General features: G+C 37.0%; 1 protein-coding gene across 2 annotated transcripts in view; it reads right to left on the reverse strand.

Annotated features, from left to right (window-relative positions):
- Positions 1 to 285: 285 nt before the first annotated feature.
- Positions 286 to 16,667, reverse strand: part of LOC124721713 (ras-like GTP-binding protein Rho1) — a 60,001-nt gene continuing 43,619 nt past the window's right edge. For both annotated transcript variants that reach the window (XM_047246800.1, XM_047246801.1), the window contains 4 exons: positions 5,494 to 5,654; positions 3,237 to 3,437; positions 1,643 to 1,825; positions 286 to 1,327 (listed from right to left, as the gene is read on the reverse strand). In XM_047246800.1, the coding sequence (XP_047102756.1) occupies positions 1,289 to 1,327; positions 1,643 to 1,825; positions 3,237 to 3,437; positions 5,494 to 5,654 (584 nt within the window). In that variant the 3' untranslated portion in view covers positions 286 to 1,288. The remainder of the gene's footprint in view (positions 1,328 to 1,642; positions 1,826 to 3,236; positions 3,438 to 5,493; positions 5,655 to 16,667) is intronic.

Raw genomic sequence — 16,667 nt, forward strand, 5'->3', positions numbered from 1 at the left:
ACGTTGTCAGATAAAATGGCATTCTGAATATACTAGAAACTCGTGCAGCTACCTAACCAAATTAAACCAAACCATGTTGCAAGTTTGTTGATGGGGCCATCACAGACAGCATAGACAGAATATTTAAAAAACAAATTTAAACGACTTTCTTGTTGACTCGTTAACCTTGTAAGATCAGCTAGTAGGCATTTGCTCCTTACAATTTGTTACCATTAATCAGTAACAACATTTCTGTAGGACAAACTGCAAATCCAATTATAACAACAATTTTGAAATAAAAAACAATTGGAACAGAATGAATTTTATTTCATCTAATCTCAGAACAGAATCACATACAGTACACAGATGCTTACTTTTATCAACATTTTAGTTAGATCACAAAAATGCTGTTAGACTGAATATACCATTTACATATTTATATGCATATATATATAATATATATCTCCATTTATGTATAATCAAAATACAAAGAATTATTTAACTATGTTACACAGATATACCATTAAAACAAAATTTTGAAACCTGTTACATAGATATCCCACTAAAAGAAAATTTTGAAACTTTTTTTTTGCAACTATTGATTAAAGAAACTTAAAGACATGTCTTACACTTCAATGAATTAAATATCAAACATTTGGAACATCCAGCATTTTTTTCTGCTAGCAGTTCTTTATGTCAGTACAGATATAAATATCTAAAAATGAAATGATATGTCGTATGAAAATATTGGGTTCAAAATTACTTTAAAAATATCTAAATGAATAATGGAGGAATAATCCATACTATTTTAAATCAGTGCTAATGAGAATTCAACATAAAACTGCTCGCTTTCTTTGCTCGCAGGGTATTATCAGGCACCTGAATGCAAGTTCATTAATGTTGCACAGGGACAATTTTGTACGCTGTTAACTTTTTCAGCCTATCAGCCAGTATGTTACAGCTGCCATTACTATTCTGTTCACAAAACTCAAATGGACCACACATCACTTAAAAAACAAGAGATTTTAAATTTTTATGCAACTTATCGGCACCCTATACAAAAACTAAATACTCAAAAATGTAAAGTCATCACACAAATACATAAGTTTTAAAACTAAATCATTTTTAGTATATGGTATTTCTCCAACTGTAAAGCAATAATGAATTGTCTTGTATGGCAAACCAAGACATCTGGAACTGATAGCTGAAATGTTCTTTACGATAAATTTTCTAGTTATTTTTGCCATGCTATACAAGGTACTTACTGATTATCAGACAAATTAACTGGTACATAAGTAACATATGATGTTTAAAGCAATCTACATCGTCCCCTCTTCTTTTTCTTCACCTAGAAGGAGAGAGATCAAGCTCAGCAACAGTGAAGAATTACGTTAAATGCTAAAATCTAAACCTAGTACACATGTACACATGAACTTTTTCATTTTTAACAAAATATACACATACAAATTACAGCCAACTATGCAAGTTGATCTATTACAACATCAGCAATTTCATAATATGAATTGTCAGCTATTTCACCTTGCAATCAGCAGTGAATAACATGCTCATGAAGAAAGCTCTGCAAGAATGTTACCTCTTGCTGTCTGTTAACTGACAAGCACAAAAGGCAATCTTAACTATCTAAGCATCAATTTAAACTTACTTGCAAAGCAGCACGCGTAGCAGTTTCAAAGACTTCACGAACTCCTTCCTTGCTTTTTGCAGAACACTCAAGATATGCAAAGGCACTGATTTTTTCTGCCATTGCCCTCCCCTCCTCTGGTTTCACAGGTTCTTGCTTCATTTTGCCTAACTCTTTTATTGTATTGGGATCATTTCTCAAATCCTTTGAATAAAAAATGCAAAAATAGTAAGGAAGGTAAATTAAACACAAATTTATAATTGTACAAATTATTTTACACAAAATAAAATCCTTAACAACAACAACAACAACGACAACACTGCCCATTACTTGTTACTACTACAGGCTGTAAAAAGACACTATACTAGAAACAACAGCAGGATATTACATATCATGTTCAGTTTCCTTTACACCTACAGTTTTTTTTAATGTTGAGATGTTACCTATCCCATTATGTAGTTACATGTAACAAGAGTCTATTCCTAAGATCACATCCACACTTTATGAGTCAAGTACATCAAAGTGCAACTTTAAAACATAGCTGTGTGCAGCAACCGTGAAATTGGCAATGGATTTTATAGTCTAATTGAGCATTGTTTTGACTCCTAAACTAAGGGAGTCTTCATCAGAATTTATATTACCTAAATAAGGGGATAGGAAGTTAGTCATTAATGAGAAAAATGCAGGACAGTAATAATTAATATTTGTATATAACAGTCTTTAAAGTGCTTTATCATATACCTTGTTAAGGAATCTTTCATTTGTGTTTTTCAAATTGATCTGTTAAGTGTTTTCTGCAATTGCAGGTTGCTGTGACAGACCACTGTTATCCGAATGCCACAACCAGACACAGTTTTCTTTGTTGGGTCAATTATCAATCTTGCTGAATGTAAATGCCGTAATGCACTGTGATGAAACAGAAGATTTAAGTGCCAAAAACCGATTCATGACAAACTGCTGGAAACTAATGTCAGTTTGAATATGAGTATGTGTGACATTTTGTACCATTAGGGACACTACAAATGCATTTTAGCTTTTTATGATGCACCTGCTCCTCTCTGATCAGAACACACTGAGTATGCAACACAATAATATTAATGCCCCATACATGAGACTGTACAATACATGTACATGTCAGATGTGATGTATCTGTGTCTTTCATAGTATTGGCTTATTAATTTATTTGTGAATCTCTTTTTCCTTCACAACTAACTAACTTTAGACAGAGCAGCTGAGCAAGTGCATTATTTACTTTATTTCTGAGATTATGGAACAAGTCACCTTCAGCAATACTTTACTGGTCAGGTAAGACCTCTGAAATATTTGTTCACCCAAGTGAAAGATACTTCCCAGGCACCCTGGCAACACTGGAATGGGAACTATATAAATTTCAAATACGACTAGGGTTGTATCAGCTAGTTAATTTAATGGACTTAAAATACTATCTCTTCTGCCAACAACGCATACCATACTTTGCACCTTCCTAAGTAACTTCAAATGTGGTGAGAAATTTGTAACAAAATCATAAAAAGCAGAAGAAATACATCTGAATTGCTCCTATATGACGTTGAAAATTTAAAAAATTGAACTGACACAGAACACAAATCAAACTGACCTTTTTGTTCCCAACCAGAATTATTGGAACATTTGGGCAAAAATGCTTTACTTCTGGAGTCCATTTTTCTGGAATATTTTCTAATGAATCTGGTGAATCTATTGAGAAACACATCAGAATTACATCAGTATCTGGATACGAAAGTGGTCTCAGGCGATCATAGTCTTCTTGGCCTGCTGTGTCCCAAAGTGCAAGCTCCACCTGAAATTCAGGAGATGTTCATAACAAAGGAATATATAAAAGTTCTCTTTTCATGATCAACAACAAGGGGTGTTCCACAAATAATGCAACACTTTCTTTTCCTGAAAACAGGTTGGCTTTATTCAGGATTACAATACACCATATTATTCCCCACCCTTCTGGCTACAAAACCCTATTTTGCAATATAATCACTGTTCATGTGAGGGCCTTATATCACCTTAGTGTGAGAGCCTGTTTGCCCACATGGTACAGCTCGACTGGTCAACGACAAAGCCACAGTCTTGCTGCAACAATAACCTCCCCATCATCCACATACTGCTTCCCACACAGTCACCCTTCATCAGACCAAAGAAAAGGAAGTCTGAAGGTGCAAGATCTGGGCTGTAGCATGTATGACATAACAGTACAATTAAGTTTTGTGAGCTCCTCACAGGTGCACAGACTTGTGAGGCCTTGTGCTGTAATTGAGAAGTAGTAATTATTTGCATTTTTAATTAAAAATAAATAAAGTATTGGAAATTTTTTTTATTATATACAGATGAAAGCCACACTTAAATACTACTTTTCTACATAGTTGCCATTTAAATTAAGGCACTTATCGTAGCGATGGACGAGCTTTGAAATTCCTTCGTCGTAAAATTCTGCCACCTGCGCCTTCAACCACGTGGTTACCTCTTCTTGAAGCTGTGCGTTGTCATCAAAACGCTGCATAGCCAACCACTTCTTCATTGCTGGGAATAAGTGGAAGTCGCTCGGTGCCAGGTCGGGACTGTACGGCGGATGAGGGAACAACTCCCACTTAAAAGATTCGAGAACTTCACAAGTGGCATTTGCCGTGTGGGCCCGGGAGTTGTCGTGAATCAGCAAGATCTTCGAGCCCAACTTTCCCCTGAGCTTGTTTTGTATTGCTCTTCTGAGGTTGTGCAGAGTTTGGCAATACCTTTGAGAGTTTACTGTAGTGCCTCTTTCCAGGAAATCCACAAAAATCACACCTTTTCTGTCCCAAAAGACAGTTGCCACATGGTTGAAGGCGCAGGCGGTCGAATTTTACGACGAAGGAATTTCCAAGCTCGTCCATCGCTACGATAAGTGCCTTAATTTAAATGGCAACTATGTAGAAAAGTAGTATTTAAGTGTGGCTTTCATCTGTATATAATAAAAAAAATTTCCAATACTTACTTTATTTTTAATTCCAAAATGTAATGTACTTTGTGGATAGCCCTCGTATCTGATCGTCTGGATTTCCGGGAAAAAACCTCAATGACAGTTCTCTGCTTGGAACACACCTTCGTTACAGAGGCCATTTTGAAGGCTGTGCATAGTGCCACCACCTATCAGAATTTTATGAAACTGTGGAGGCTGAAGTGGGAATAACCACTATATCCCACTACAAATTCCGCATTTTTTCAACAAAGACTGGCTGAGAAAAAAGTGCTGCATTACTTATTGAACTCCTCTGTTTACATGCATAATACTTATTCCTGTTGCAATGAAACCATAAGAGATTGCACACTAATAATCAGTCCGATACGTATATTTCAATATTAGATACGTTGTCCTTTCTATACGCCCAGGGGAATAAACTCCTCATTAATGTGGAGCATATCAGAAAAACACAATACAGAAGACATACTTTACAGAAGAATTAACATGGTTACATTTGATGTTTATTCTGCAGATTATAGTTTAACTGATCTGCCAAACAAGTGGAACAAGTCAAAGCTCATGGAACTTTGCTGGCCCAGAATGAAGAAGAATGCTAGCAATAATCTTTGAGTTTTAATATTTCCGTAACTTAGTTGGGGAAAAACATTCCAAGCCCTCCAAATGAGAGCTAAGGAACACTTTCATATTACACTAAATTGTGCTGCTGGTGAGACATTTGTCACATTATGTGCAACAAACAATACAGATTAAAAGGCATAGAGTACTAATTTTTTAAAAGAAAGGAAAGATGTGACAACACCAAGCTTTTATTAATATGCATTGCCTAGAACTAACAGATTGCAGTTCACTGAAATCTTTAACAAAAGCCCTGTGATATTTATTTACTCACCTGCTTTCCATCCACTTCAATATCTGCAACATAATTCTCAAAAACTGTTGGCACATACACTTCTGGGAATTGATCCTTACTGAACACTATTAAAAGGCAAGTTTTACCACAGGCACCATCTCCAACTATAACCAACTTTTTCCTGATGGCAGCCATAAATTCTGAAAATATTAAAATAATTCTCTTACTCTTAAGATTTTTGTAAATATTTAATCATACCCTGTACAAATAATGCAGGAAACTACCACCCCATATCTAACTGAAAACTCGTGCATAAGTACTTGCATTCTTGTCACAATATTTTTGATTTGGAACTTAAAACATCACTTTTTTACTTAGAGAGGATAGAATCTTAAACAGCAACTTTTGGCCCTGGCAATGATTAAATACTCATGAAGTCCCCACTAAATTTTTCCACATGAACACTTCCACATATCACAAAACTTGCACTTCAAAAAGATGAATGGTTCATATTTGTTTGATATCTGATATTATAGAGAAGTTGATATATGGCATTTGACTGTATGGATTATGCAGAAGACACCTCAGTTTATAAATTCCAGCAAAGAAACACTAAACTGAAGTACATATCATAATACTTAATTTCTTAAAGTGTTCCCACTTTTTTTAGAAAAAACTGAATTATTTACTAGCATAATTGTTTTGTATATTCCTATTGTTTTAACTCTATTAGAGTCACACTTTTTATCGGCAAGAGCTAATATAACGAATTAACGGACAATGTGCTTTCATTTGTAAAACACTAATGTGATTAACAAATATATTGCACCACAAATGTGTAATATGCATTAAGTTTTAAGCTCAAAAATTTAAGACACTGCACTCATTTCCACTACCATTGCACACGTTCTTTTGCTCTATTTCATCTTTTCCTTCATAAAAAATATTAATGCTATTTATCACACTGATCCTAACTCTAAGCACATTTATGAGACAAAAGAGTATGTTATTGACAATATTTTTCCTGTGCATGGTTAATAGGGGGAAAAAAGGCCTACAAAGATCTTGACTCTTACGGCTAGAATCAATTAAGAACATATCACTGAAGTTATTACTCTGCCTTCATTTTAGCCTGCACAGTAATTGGAGAAACATACATAAACAGACTTGTGCAGGGTTGATACATTTGGTAGAACTACAGACATGAAATACAGGGTGACAGAACTGGCATGCAGTGGCCACATAAACTGTCATACACATGCAAGGAACATACACAATACTATTACCTTAGATTTGGTTATCTGTATCACAAATATTCAGCAATTTCTCTTTAACAGCATGCAGATTATCATTACTTACACATGCAGTGATACTAAAATAAAATCTCAAACTAAATATTTTCACTCACATTTGACTAATTTGATGGGTTAAGCTTTCTAGCATACTTGAGTTGCAAGATTTTCAAATTCTGTTTAAACTGTGCTTTATCTGAAACAGTTTTTAAAGACTGCTGGCAATTTATTTAATGGGAGTGTTCCTGAATAATGGACTCTGTTTTGGACTAAGGTAAGTTATTTTACGTCTTTATGTAGATACCAAGCAGTATAGCTCCTGTCTGTCTTCACTAACACTATTTTTCCCAATACAGTTATTGTAAAATCCACAAATCTGTTACACTAACACTTCCTCAAGTCATTCCCAGCATTTCACATCACGTCATTATTTTGAAGACTTTATAATGCAATAGGTTATTGCAACTGCACTTTTTGTTGGATAATTCTGTGTGTATAATTTATTTGCTGAAAAATAGTGTGTAGCTACTTAAAGTCATTCAAACTTCAAGAGACACGGTACCGGCCTGACTGACATTGTCAGTAACATTTTTCAAGAATAAAGTTACGCACTGTTTTGCACTACAATTGGCCAAAGGAAAGTTGTGCTGACTTTGATCAAAGTGCGTGTACTGTGAGGCAAGTAATCATGAAGTTCCAGACTTCAGACACAAACTAGTAATACATGTTCATAATTATGCAAATTAAAGTGAGACTGACCAACTATAGTGAGAGATGCACTTATCACTATCAATCCAGTATAAATAATAGATGTAAGACCAACTGAGTTGTGAATTTAGTACTATATAAAAGTTTGATGTTCTGTCGTTCACTCATGGTACATGTTATGCTGTGGAATTTGTAAAACCGGCAAACAGAAGACATTAAAAAACAAGGACGACAAAAATATATGACCACATGCTGGCCATTCAAACTTTTTTCTGTATGAATTACTAAAACTCCTGCTTGCCATAGAAGGAAGGAAGGAAGGAAAATTAGTGTTTAATGTCGCACTGAAAACAAAGTCATTACAGATGGAGCACAAGCTCTGATTAGGGAAGGAAATCAGCCGTGTCCTTTCAAATGAACAATCCAGGCATTCATCTTGTGATTTAGGAAAATCATGGAAAACATAGATCTGGATGGCTGGACAGTGATTTGAACTGTTGTCTTCCCAAATCCAAGCCCAGTGTGCTAACCTCTGCACCACCTTGCTTGGTCTCTTGGCATAGAAGGACCCATTAAGAAGAAAGATCTTTAATTTACATTTGAAAATACTTCTGCTACCTGTCAGACTTCATTTCCCAAGGTAGTCAGTCACAGAATTTTATAACTGCATATTTCACCTTTCTGTTCCAATGTTTGATTCATAAAAAAGTAATGCTGATTATTTTTCCTTTAAGTGTTACTATATCTATTACTCTCAAACTCAGGTGGATTGCTGTTCACAAACTTTTGTAAGTGAATATCTGTACAGTGATGCTGTAGTTAATATTCCCATCTTCTTAACCCTAGATTACTAAACCCTCACAAAATTATGACTGCAGTAGGGTATAAAAAAATAGGATATTTTGTACTTAATTTAGCACATAAAACACACCATGTGACCAAAAGAATCCGGACACCCTGAAAAACATGTTTTTCATATTAGGTGTATTGCACTGCCACCTGCTGCCAGGTCCTCCATATCAGCGACCTCAGTAGTCATTAGACATCGTGAGAAAACAGAATAGGGTGCTCCACAGAACTCACGGACTTTGAATGTGGTTAGGTGATTGGGTGTCACTTGTGTCGTACGTCTGTTTGATGATTGGTTTGTGGGGCACTCAACTGCACTGACAACAACGACGACACAAACACCCAGCCTCCAGGCAGAGAAAATCCCCAACCCGGCCAGGAATAAAACCCGGGACCCCGTGATCCTGAGGCAGCAACACTTGCCACAAGACCACGAGCTGCTGACGTCATACGTCTTTATGTGGGATTTCCACACTCCTAAACATCCCTAGGTCCACTGTTTCCAATGTGATGGTGAAGTGGAAATGAAGGGACACACACAGCAGAAAAGCGTACAGACTGACCTCGTCTGCTGACTGACAGAGACCACTGACAGTTGAAGAGGATTGCAATGTGTAATAGACATCTATCCAGACCATCAAACAGGAACTCCGAACTGCATGAGGATCCACTGCAAGTACAATGACAGTTAGGAGGGAGGTGAGAAAAATTTGATTTCATGGTCAAGCAACTGCTCATAAGCCACACATCATGCCAGTAAATGCCAAACGACGCCTCGCATGTTCTAAGGAGCGTAAACATTGGACAACTGAAAAGAGGAAAAACGTTGTCTGGAGTGACGAATCACACTACGCAATGTGCCGATCCAATGGCAGGGTGTGGGTATGGCGAATGCCTGGTGATCGTAATCTGCCAGCGTGTGTAGTGCCAACAGTAAAATTCTGAGGCAGTGGTGTTATGGTGTGGTTGTGTTTTCATGGAGGAGGAGGGGGAGGGGGGGGGGGGGGCTTGCACGCTTTGTTGTTTTGCGTGGTTCTATCACAGCACAGGCCTACATTGATGTTTTAAACACCTTCTTGCTTCCCATTATTGAAGAGCAATTTGGGGATGGCGATTCCATCTTTCAATAATATCAAGCACCTGTTCATAATTCACGGGCTGTGGAGGAGTGGTTAGATGACGATGACAATAACATCCCTGTAATGGGCTGGCCTGCACAGAGTCCTGACCTGAATCCTATAGAACACCTTTGAGATGTTTTAGAATGCCAACTTCGTGCCAGGCCTCACCGACCGACATCAATACCTCTCCTCAGCGCAGCGCTCCGTGAAGAATGGACTTCCATTCCCCAGGAAACCTTCCAGCACCTGATTGAACGTATGACTGTGAGAGTGGAAGTTGTCATCAAGGCTACGGGTGGGCCAACACCATATTGAAGTCTAGTATTACTGATGGAGGGCACCACAAACTTTTAAGTCATTTTCAGCCAGGTGTCCTGATACTCTCGATCACATCGTGAACCACTGAAGATCTAATAATGACGATTAACTAACACAGACTCTATAAATTATGACACTGTGAATAAAATGTGGATTAGTAATGTGGAGTTCAGTAGCAGTGTAACACGCCTCCCCCCCCCCCCCCCTTTTTACAGTTCATGGGTTAATAAGATCCCTGCAGGATGTGTGTGAATCCCACAAAATAACTGTAATTGCTTTCTTTCGTCTGATGAATATTTTTTCAGTAACAGTAGTCAGACTAGTATATTATCTCATAACACATCAATGAATGAAAATAAGTTAACATATTTAACTTACTGGCTTCTTTATCCCCAAAATTTGCAAGTATTTTTATGGCAAATCAGCTGAGCCTAAACGTTTTAGAAAATCTACTAAAGTTTTTTTTCCAGATTTAAGATTTCATCAATTTGCATACCTAGGAACTTATAATTTCTAACACGTTTATTATTTCTTGTTTCTATAATTTGTGGGGGGATATTTTTGACAATACAAAACTGGATGGACTGCTTTCTTTCCAAATTCTAATACTAGCCCATTTGGGCAAAACCAGTCAGTACCTTTCACAAAGAATCATTTACTATTTTCCCTGTTGATGCTTTTCTGCTTTGCTTCACATCAATGCTTATGTAATCTGCAAACATAACTGATTTTGCCCCAACTCTAAAATCAAGCTCATTAGCATAAAACAAGAACAGTAGTGGGCCAATGATCATACCGTGTGGGGCTCCCGCTGTAATTTCTCCCCATATGGATTGTGGTGTTTGTCTTTGTACTACTCAAACAGCTTAGGGCAACTTTTTGCATTCTGTTTCTTAAATGGGCACTAAATCATGCACTTACTGAACTACATAACCCCTAGGAACTTAACTTCTCTAATAAAATTTATGACTGACACAGCCAAATGCCTTCAATACATTACAGAAGATACAGAGTGGTGAGATGTTTTACAATTTAAAGATTTTTTTATCATGTGCTCAGTAAATGTATAAATAGCTGTTTCAGTAGAGTGGACCTTTTTAAATCCAAAAAATTGTGTAAGGGGTGACACTGGACAGTAATGTGGAGTCAACCATCTTATAGAGGGGCAAAACGATGGCCTATTTGCATCTGACTGGTAAAATTCTCTGAATTAATGACTCATTACATAAGTGACTAAAAACCATTACATACTACTGGTACAAACTTTTATTATCTTATTTGAGAGCTTATCCACCCCATATTAGATTTCACTTTTTAAGTCATGATCTTCCTTTTTTTCAGATTAGGATATGAGATTAATTTGTTCACACAATGATAATGTATGCGTGCTTTGACTTTGCATACCGCTATAACTCTGCTACAGTCTCTCACATCCCCACATGGTTACATGGTATGGTAGTGCTCCTTCCCCTAACTATGTAAGTTAGGTTTGGATCTGCAGGGGTTGGGTTCAAAGACACGAGTGGAAAAAAAAAGGCATCACACCAATAAATAGACTTCTTGTGGGAAGATGGGAAGACAGTGAAGCAGCTTGGAATTGAGTACTGAAGTGGCCGTGACTGGAAAGAACGTTCCTTTGACAGCGTTGGACAATGTTCGAGAATGTTATACAATTTTCCTGAAGATTCGAGAATGTTTCAGATCTCCAAGGTAACACGGAATTAATAGGAAGCACATTACTTACACATTATGGGCATTTTCGCAAATGTTGCAGTTATTCCAATATCAACTCCAACAGATGAAAGTAATGCATGCTTAAAGAAATCATCTTTGGCCTCAAATGAGGTAAGTACAGCCAAGAAGAAATATGAGAGGTCAACTTTCCAATGAAGAAAGCAAAACATTTTGTTGAAAACTCTTCCAAACTAGTGAAGGCACTCACCCGATTGATTGTGCAACTCATCAAACTGAACTTACTAATGATAATGATGTAGTTCACAATATTAATTTGTAAACTAGACAAGAAATGGTAATGAACAGCTATCGATCAATATAATTTAAACACCAATCATATCAGGAAAAAGTAAAGGAAAAACAGCATTTATTATGAAGATTATGTTGATCTCTACCAAACTTCCATGTCAATTTCAATTCCAAGGACTGCAGTTTTCAATATGATTAGCATTTAGTATCACTATACACTGATCAGCCAGAACATTATGACAACCTACGTAATAGCCGGTACGTCCACCTTCGGCAAGGGTGACAGCAAGGTCATGTCTTGGCGTGGAAGCAGTGCAGCCTTGATGGGTCTCTGGAGAGAGTTGGCACACTACTATGCACAAGTCACCTAATTCCCCTAAATTTCTGAAAAGGGGACAATGAGCTCTGATGCCATGTTCAATCACATCACAGATGTGTTAGATCGGATTCAGATCTGTAGAGTTGGAGGACCAGCACATCAAATGAAACTCACCACTGTGTCCTCCCATCACACTCCTGGCATTGTGACATGGCAAATAATCTTGTGGAGAAATGCCACTGCCATCAGGAAACATGATTGTCATAAAGGGGTGTACGTGGTCTGCAACCAATGTACAATACTCCTTGGCAGTCAGGGTGCCTTGCACGAGCTCCACTAGGTGCATGGATGCTCACATGCATGTTCCCCAGAGCATAATGGAGCCACCATCAGCTTGTCTCTGTCCCGCAGTACAGGTGGCATGGAGCTGTTCCCCTGGAAGATGACAGATTCGCACCTTTCCATCAGCATGATGAAGGTATCGGGATTCATTAGACCATGCAACACTGCCACTGCACCAACGTCCAGTGCCAATGGTCACGGGCATATTTCAGTTGTTGATGTTGTGGTGTTAACATTGGTACATGCATGGATCACTGGCTGCAGAGGCCCATTGTTACAAGTGTTTGGTGCAATGTGTGTTCAGACACACTTTTACTCTGTCCAGCAAAAGTCTTATGTTAGTTCTGCAACAGTTCATCAGCTATCCTGTTTTATAACCCCACCACGTCTGGATGTTGTTTCACCTTATTTTTGTCACATGTTGATGACGCCACAGCATTCCCGAACACCCAAAACGTTTTGCAGTTTCTGAAATGCTAGTGGCAAAGGGATTGTGCACCTTCCCCATTCTACACACAGATAACAAATACCAATAAAACAGGCACCATGTTTGTGTCTGACTAGCAGTCATTCATTGCCAGGTAACACTGCTATCACCAGGGCTGGTTTATATCTATAGTACATCGGTGGTCATAAGGTTCTGAGTAATCAGTGTGAACAAGGCAAAAAGACAAACATTTAGATATTTTGGTATTTATTAGAAAGAATCATGCTCTTCTCACTATTAGTTATATGTAGCTTGCTCTAAGAATGGAAAACCCAAATTGATTGTGTGTCTACTCACCAAACAATAAGATGATAAATGTAGGTCATAAGAAAGTATTGTGATGAGGAAGTTAATCGAATATAAAATGTAGTGAAAAGGAAGGAAAGTTTTCTTTCACTAAATTAAACACAGCTGCATTCAGAATTTGATGACTTAGTATAGATTTAAAATTTGTCTACTTAAAGGTTGATCCTTTTACCAACGATCACCAGTTGTGTCAGGCACTACCCTTGGTTTCCTTGTTGTGTACTACAATGGTTGTGCAGTGTTAGCTGCTGTGTTTCTGGAGATAAACAAGTGAAGTGGTCACTATGGCATTGTGGTGATCACAGGGACATCTTCCATCTATTTTGCACACATTTTTTTAACATTCTCGAGTATTTTGGAATGTTCTAGGTGTTATATAAAGAAGTGACTGGGGGAGTACTTTACTTCAGATTAGGGTACTGTTGGGTACTTCAATGGATTTAAGAGTACTGGAGACTTTATGAACATTCCAGAGTACTTTTTAGCATGGCATATTAACATTTTTACGATTTTTTAATGTTCATTTTTACTACGTTTTCGACTGTCCTCGAGTGATCTAGAGTGTTCACAGAAAACAAATATAAAAACAATGGGAAGCTGTTCATATTCAGAAAACATATTTAAAAAATGTACAACTAAAGTGCATACCATGTGGTTTTTAATTGGAAGTATAACAACAATTGTCTTTTCAATCTCTGGTAGTCCTGCTGATGTCACTGATAATGATGCAGACAGCTTACATTCCTGCAGTGTGACAACTGTCCCATCTGCTATTACCATTTGCCCACTGTATGGCCAACTATTCCATATGAGTTTGGCTGCAAGCAGGTAAATATGCTGCACACTACCAACTTATTATTTATGAACGCCCTTTTCATTCATAAAGTTACACAGTTCTGCTAGTGGACGTAACTATACTGTATCCAGACTTCGTTTTTCACAGTCCAAGTCTGAGATTCTCTCTCCTGTCCTGAAATATCTAATAATTTCTGAAAATACTCAATATGCTTACAAGTTTTTCAAGAAAGTTCTATACATTGAAAGGTGCCTGGATCTGAAGCCAATATCTTTAACCAACTCACACAACCACCCTTGTGTAAAATGTAACGCTAAATTCAAAGGTGTAGTAACACTGTCACCCAAAATTTAACAAAATATGCACAAAAAGATTATCATTAAATTTTCTCACACATGTAAAATTATTCAGTGCCTCCATTTCAAGACTCACTTATATGAAAAAGTGTATGATCTTATTTATCATTATCATGTTGTAATTTATGGGCAATTTAATTTTTGGTGGTAGTGGCAGTAACAGTCTTACCCAGCACCAGTTTGAGCACTAAAACAAAAATTCCAATTTCATCCATGCCACCAAAGCATGCTAGTAGAAAGCCAAAGACTAACATGCAGCACACAAAATCTTAATTCCACAAAGTGTGTACATTAACTACATTATGCCTATTTTATATATAATTTTAAACAGGGTGTGACAAAAAAAATGTGAAAATTTCCAAGGCAAAATACTAAGTGCCACAGTAGAACACTTCTATTATTTATATTAGATACATAAAACATCAAATATTGCTCGAAAGAACAAAACTTCTCACAAAGCATCAGTTCCACTCTGACAAATAAGTGGCACACAAAGAAGGGTTATATGGTAACGAGAGAAAACTCAGCTAATAGATATTATCTGGTACTCTGAGCCTCCACACAAGTGTAGCTTCAGGATGCCACATTTTATGCCCCTTCATGATGTAGACAACAAAAATAAATCACAGCTAGACCTCAATGAATTGATCATTACTATGTATGTGCCGATGTATGTAACTGATACACTGAGTGCATTCAGTGTCCATCCATGCATTCTGTAAAATTTGAACCACAGCACAAAAATTAGTCACACAAAGCACGGTCACAACTCAAGCCAAAAATGTTTGGTTCCTAAAAGTGGGGTAACTGGAGCACCAACCCCCATCCCCTCGACACGTTTCATGGTTCATTAAGGCCCACACTGTCTAGAAGAATTAAGACTATCCATGAAGAAAAGTCTAATAAATTCCTTTAAGTGAACAGCATCAATAAAAATATGTTAAAAATATAAAAAACGCAGAATATTTCCATCAACACTTTTACAACAAGTAATCACAAAAGCAGCCCTTTTCTTAGCTTCCAATTACATTTTGTACTCTAGAAGAAATCTTTCACTCTGCAGTGAAGTGTGGAACTGTTTTGAAACTTGCTAACAAATTGAAACTGTACACCAGACTGGGACTAACCTGGAAGATCACAGGTTTCTTTATGAAATTTCAACTTTTGTACACTATATTCAGTTTTCCTATCCTTCCTAATAGTGTCAAGTTTTTTTTTTTTTGTTTTGTTTTTTTTTGGGGGGGGGGGGGGGGCGCAATGACACCACTGGGACATTCCATGCCGAGTCGTCAAATGTCAGAGAAAGTTCGCTCATGACCATAATGAATTTTGCTGAAATTTTGTGAAAGCATTAGTGAAGTTTACTTTCACCAACATAGCAGTGATTTGTTTTACCCTACAGTAAAGTGCACCAGAGTTTTTGCCAAGTTTGAGGCAATATCTCTGGCAATATTTCCTTAAAAGAAATAGAACTAGGCCAACTTTTACAACTTTTTGAGCTCTCTTAAATGAAATAATGAAATAATGAAATATTTCTTGAGCAATTTTCATACGGCTAATTTGAAGCAAAGTAGGCTAAAAAAATAGGTGCTCAGGGTGGGGGTGGGGAGCGGAAGGTGAAATTCAGCTTTCTATATCTCTGGAAGTAATAGCAGGATAAACGTGAAACTTCACACATAACTTACCAATACAAGGTTTTAGAATACACAATTTTATTCTCATACTGTTTCCAAATAGTTTACAAATTGAGGGCCAAGTAATTGATTTTGTAAAAATGGCAGAAGTTGGTGTAACCCACTTCTTCTGTAAACTTTCTTAAACTATTTTCATTAGAAAGACCAAGTCATTGGCTTTGGTTTTGCAATGCAAGCAGATAAGGTGAGGTGCATATAAAGTATGCCCTATTCCACTTTTACTCAAATCTCTATTATTTTTTTATTATGTTCTACAATTGTTTAGTACTGTCTGGGAAAGATATTATCGAAAATTGTGAGGACTTGAAAGTGAGTCATAAGAACTATAAAAACTTCAAGGAGGGTCTTGTCAAAGACACATCCTGACATTTTGTCCTCTTTTCCTGCTTTAGTAGCTACAGAATCAAACTGCTTTATACGCTTCAGAATTTAAATTTATTACCAATCCACTGCACATCACGATAGTTAAATTTTTGTGTAACAGCTGCAACACACATTGTATAAAACTGCCTTCAAGTCCCACACCATTGTTACATTGTGTAAATTTAGGTGAAGTTCATAGCAGTCTGCCTGACATTTTTATTGGAAAGAATCCTGTTATAGATAATTCTGAATATGTCTTTACTGTACACAGCTATGACA

The sequence above is a fragment of the Schistocerca piceifrons genome, chromosome X (genome assembly GCF_021461385.2).
Source record: "Schistocerca piceifrons isolate TAMUIC-IGC-003096 chromosome X, iqSchPice1.1, whole genome shotgun sequence".
Lineage (NCBI taxonomy): Eukaryota > Metazoa > Arthropoda > Insecta > Orthoptera > Acrididae > Schistocerca > Schistocerca piceifrons.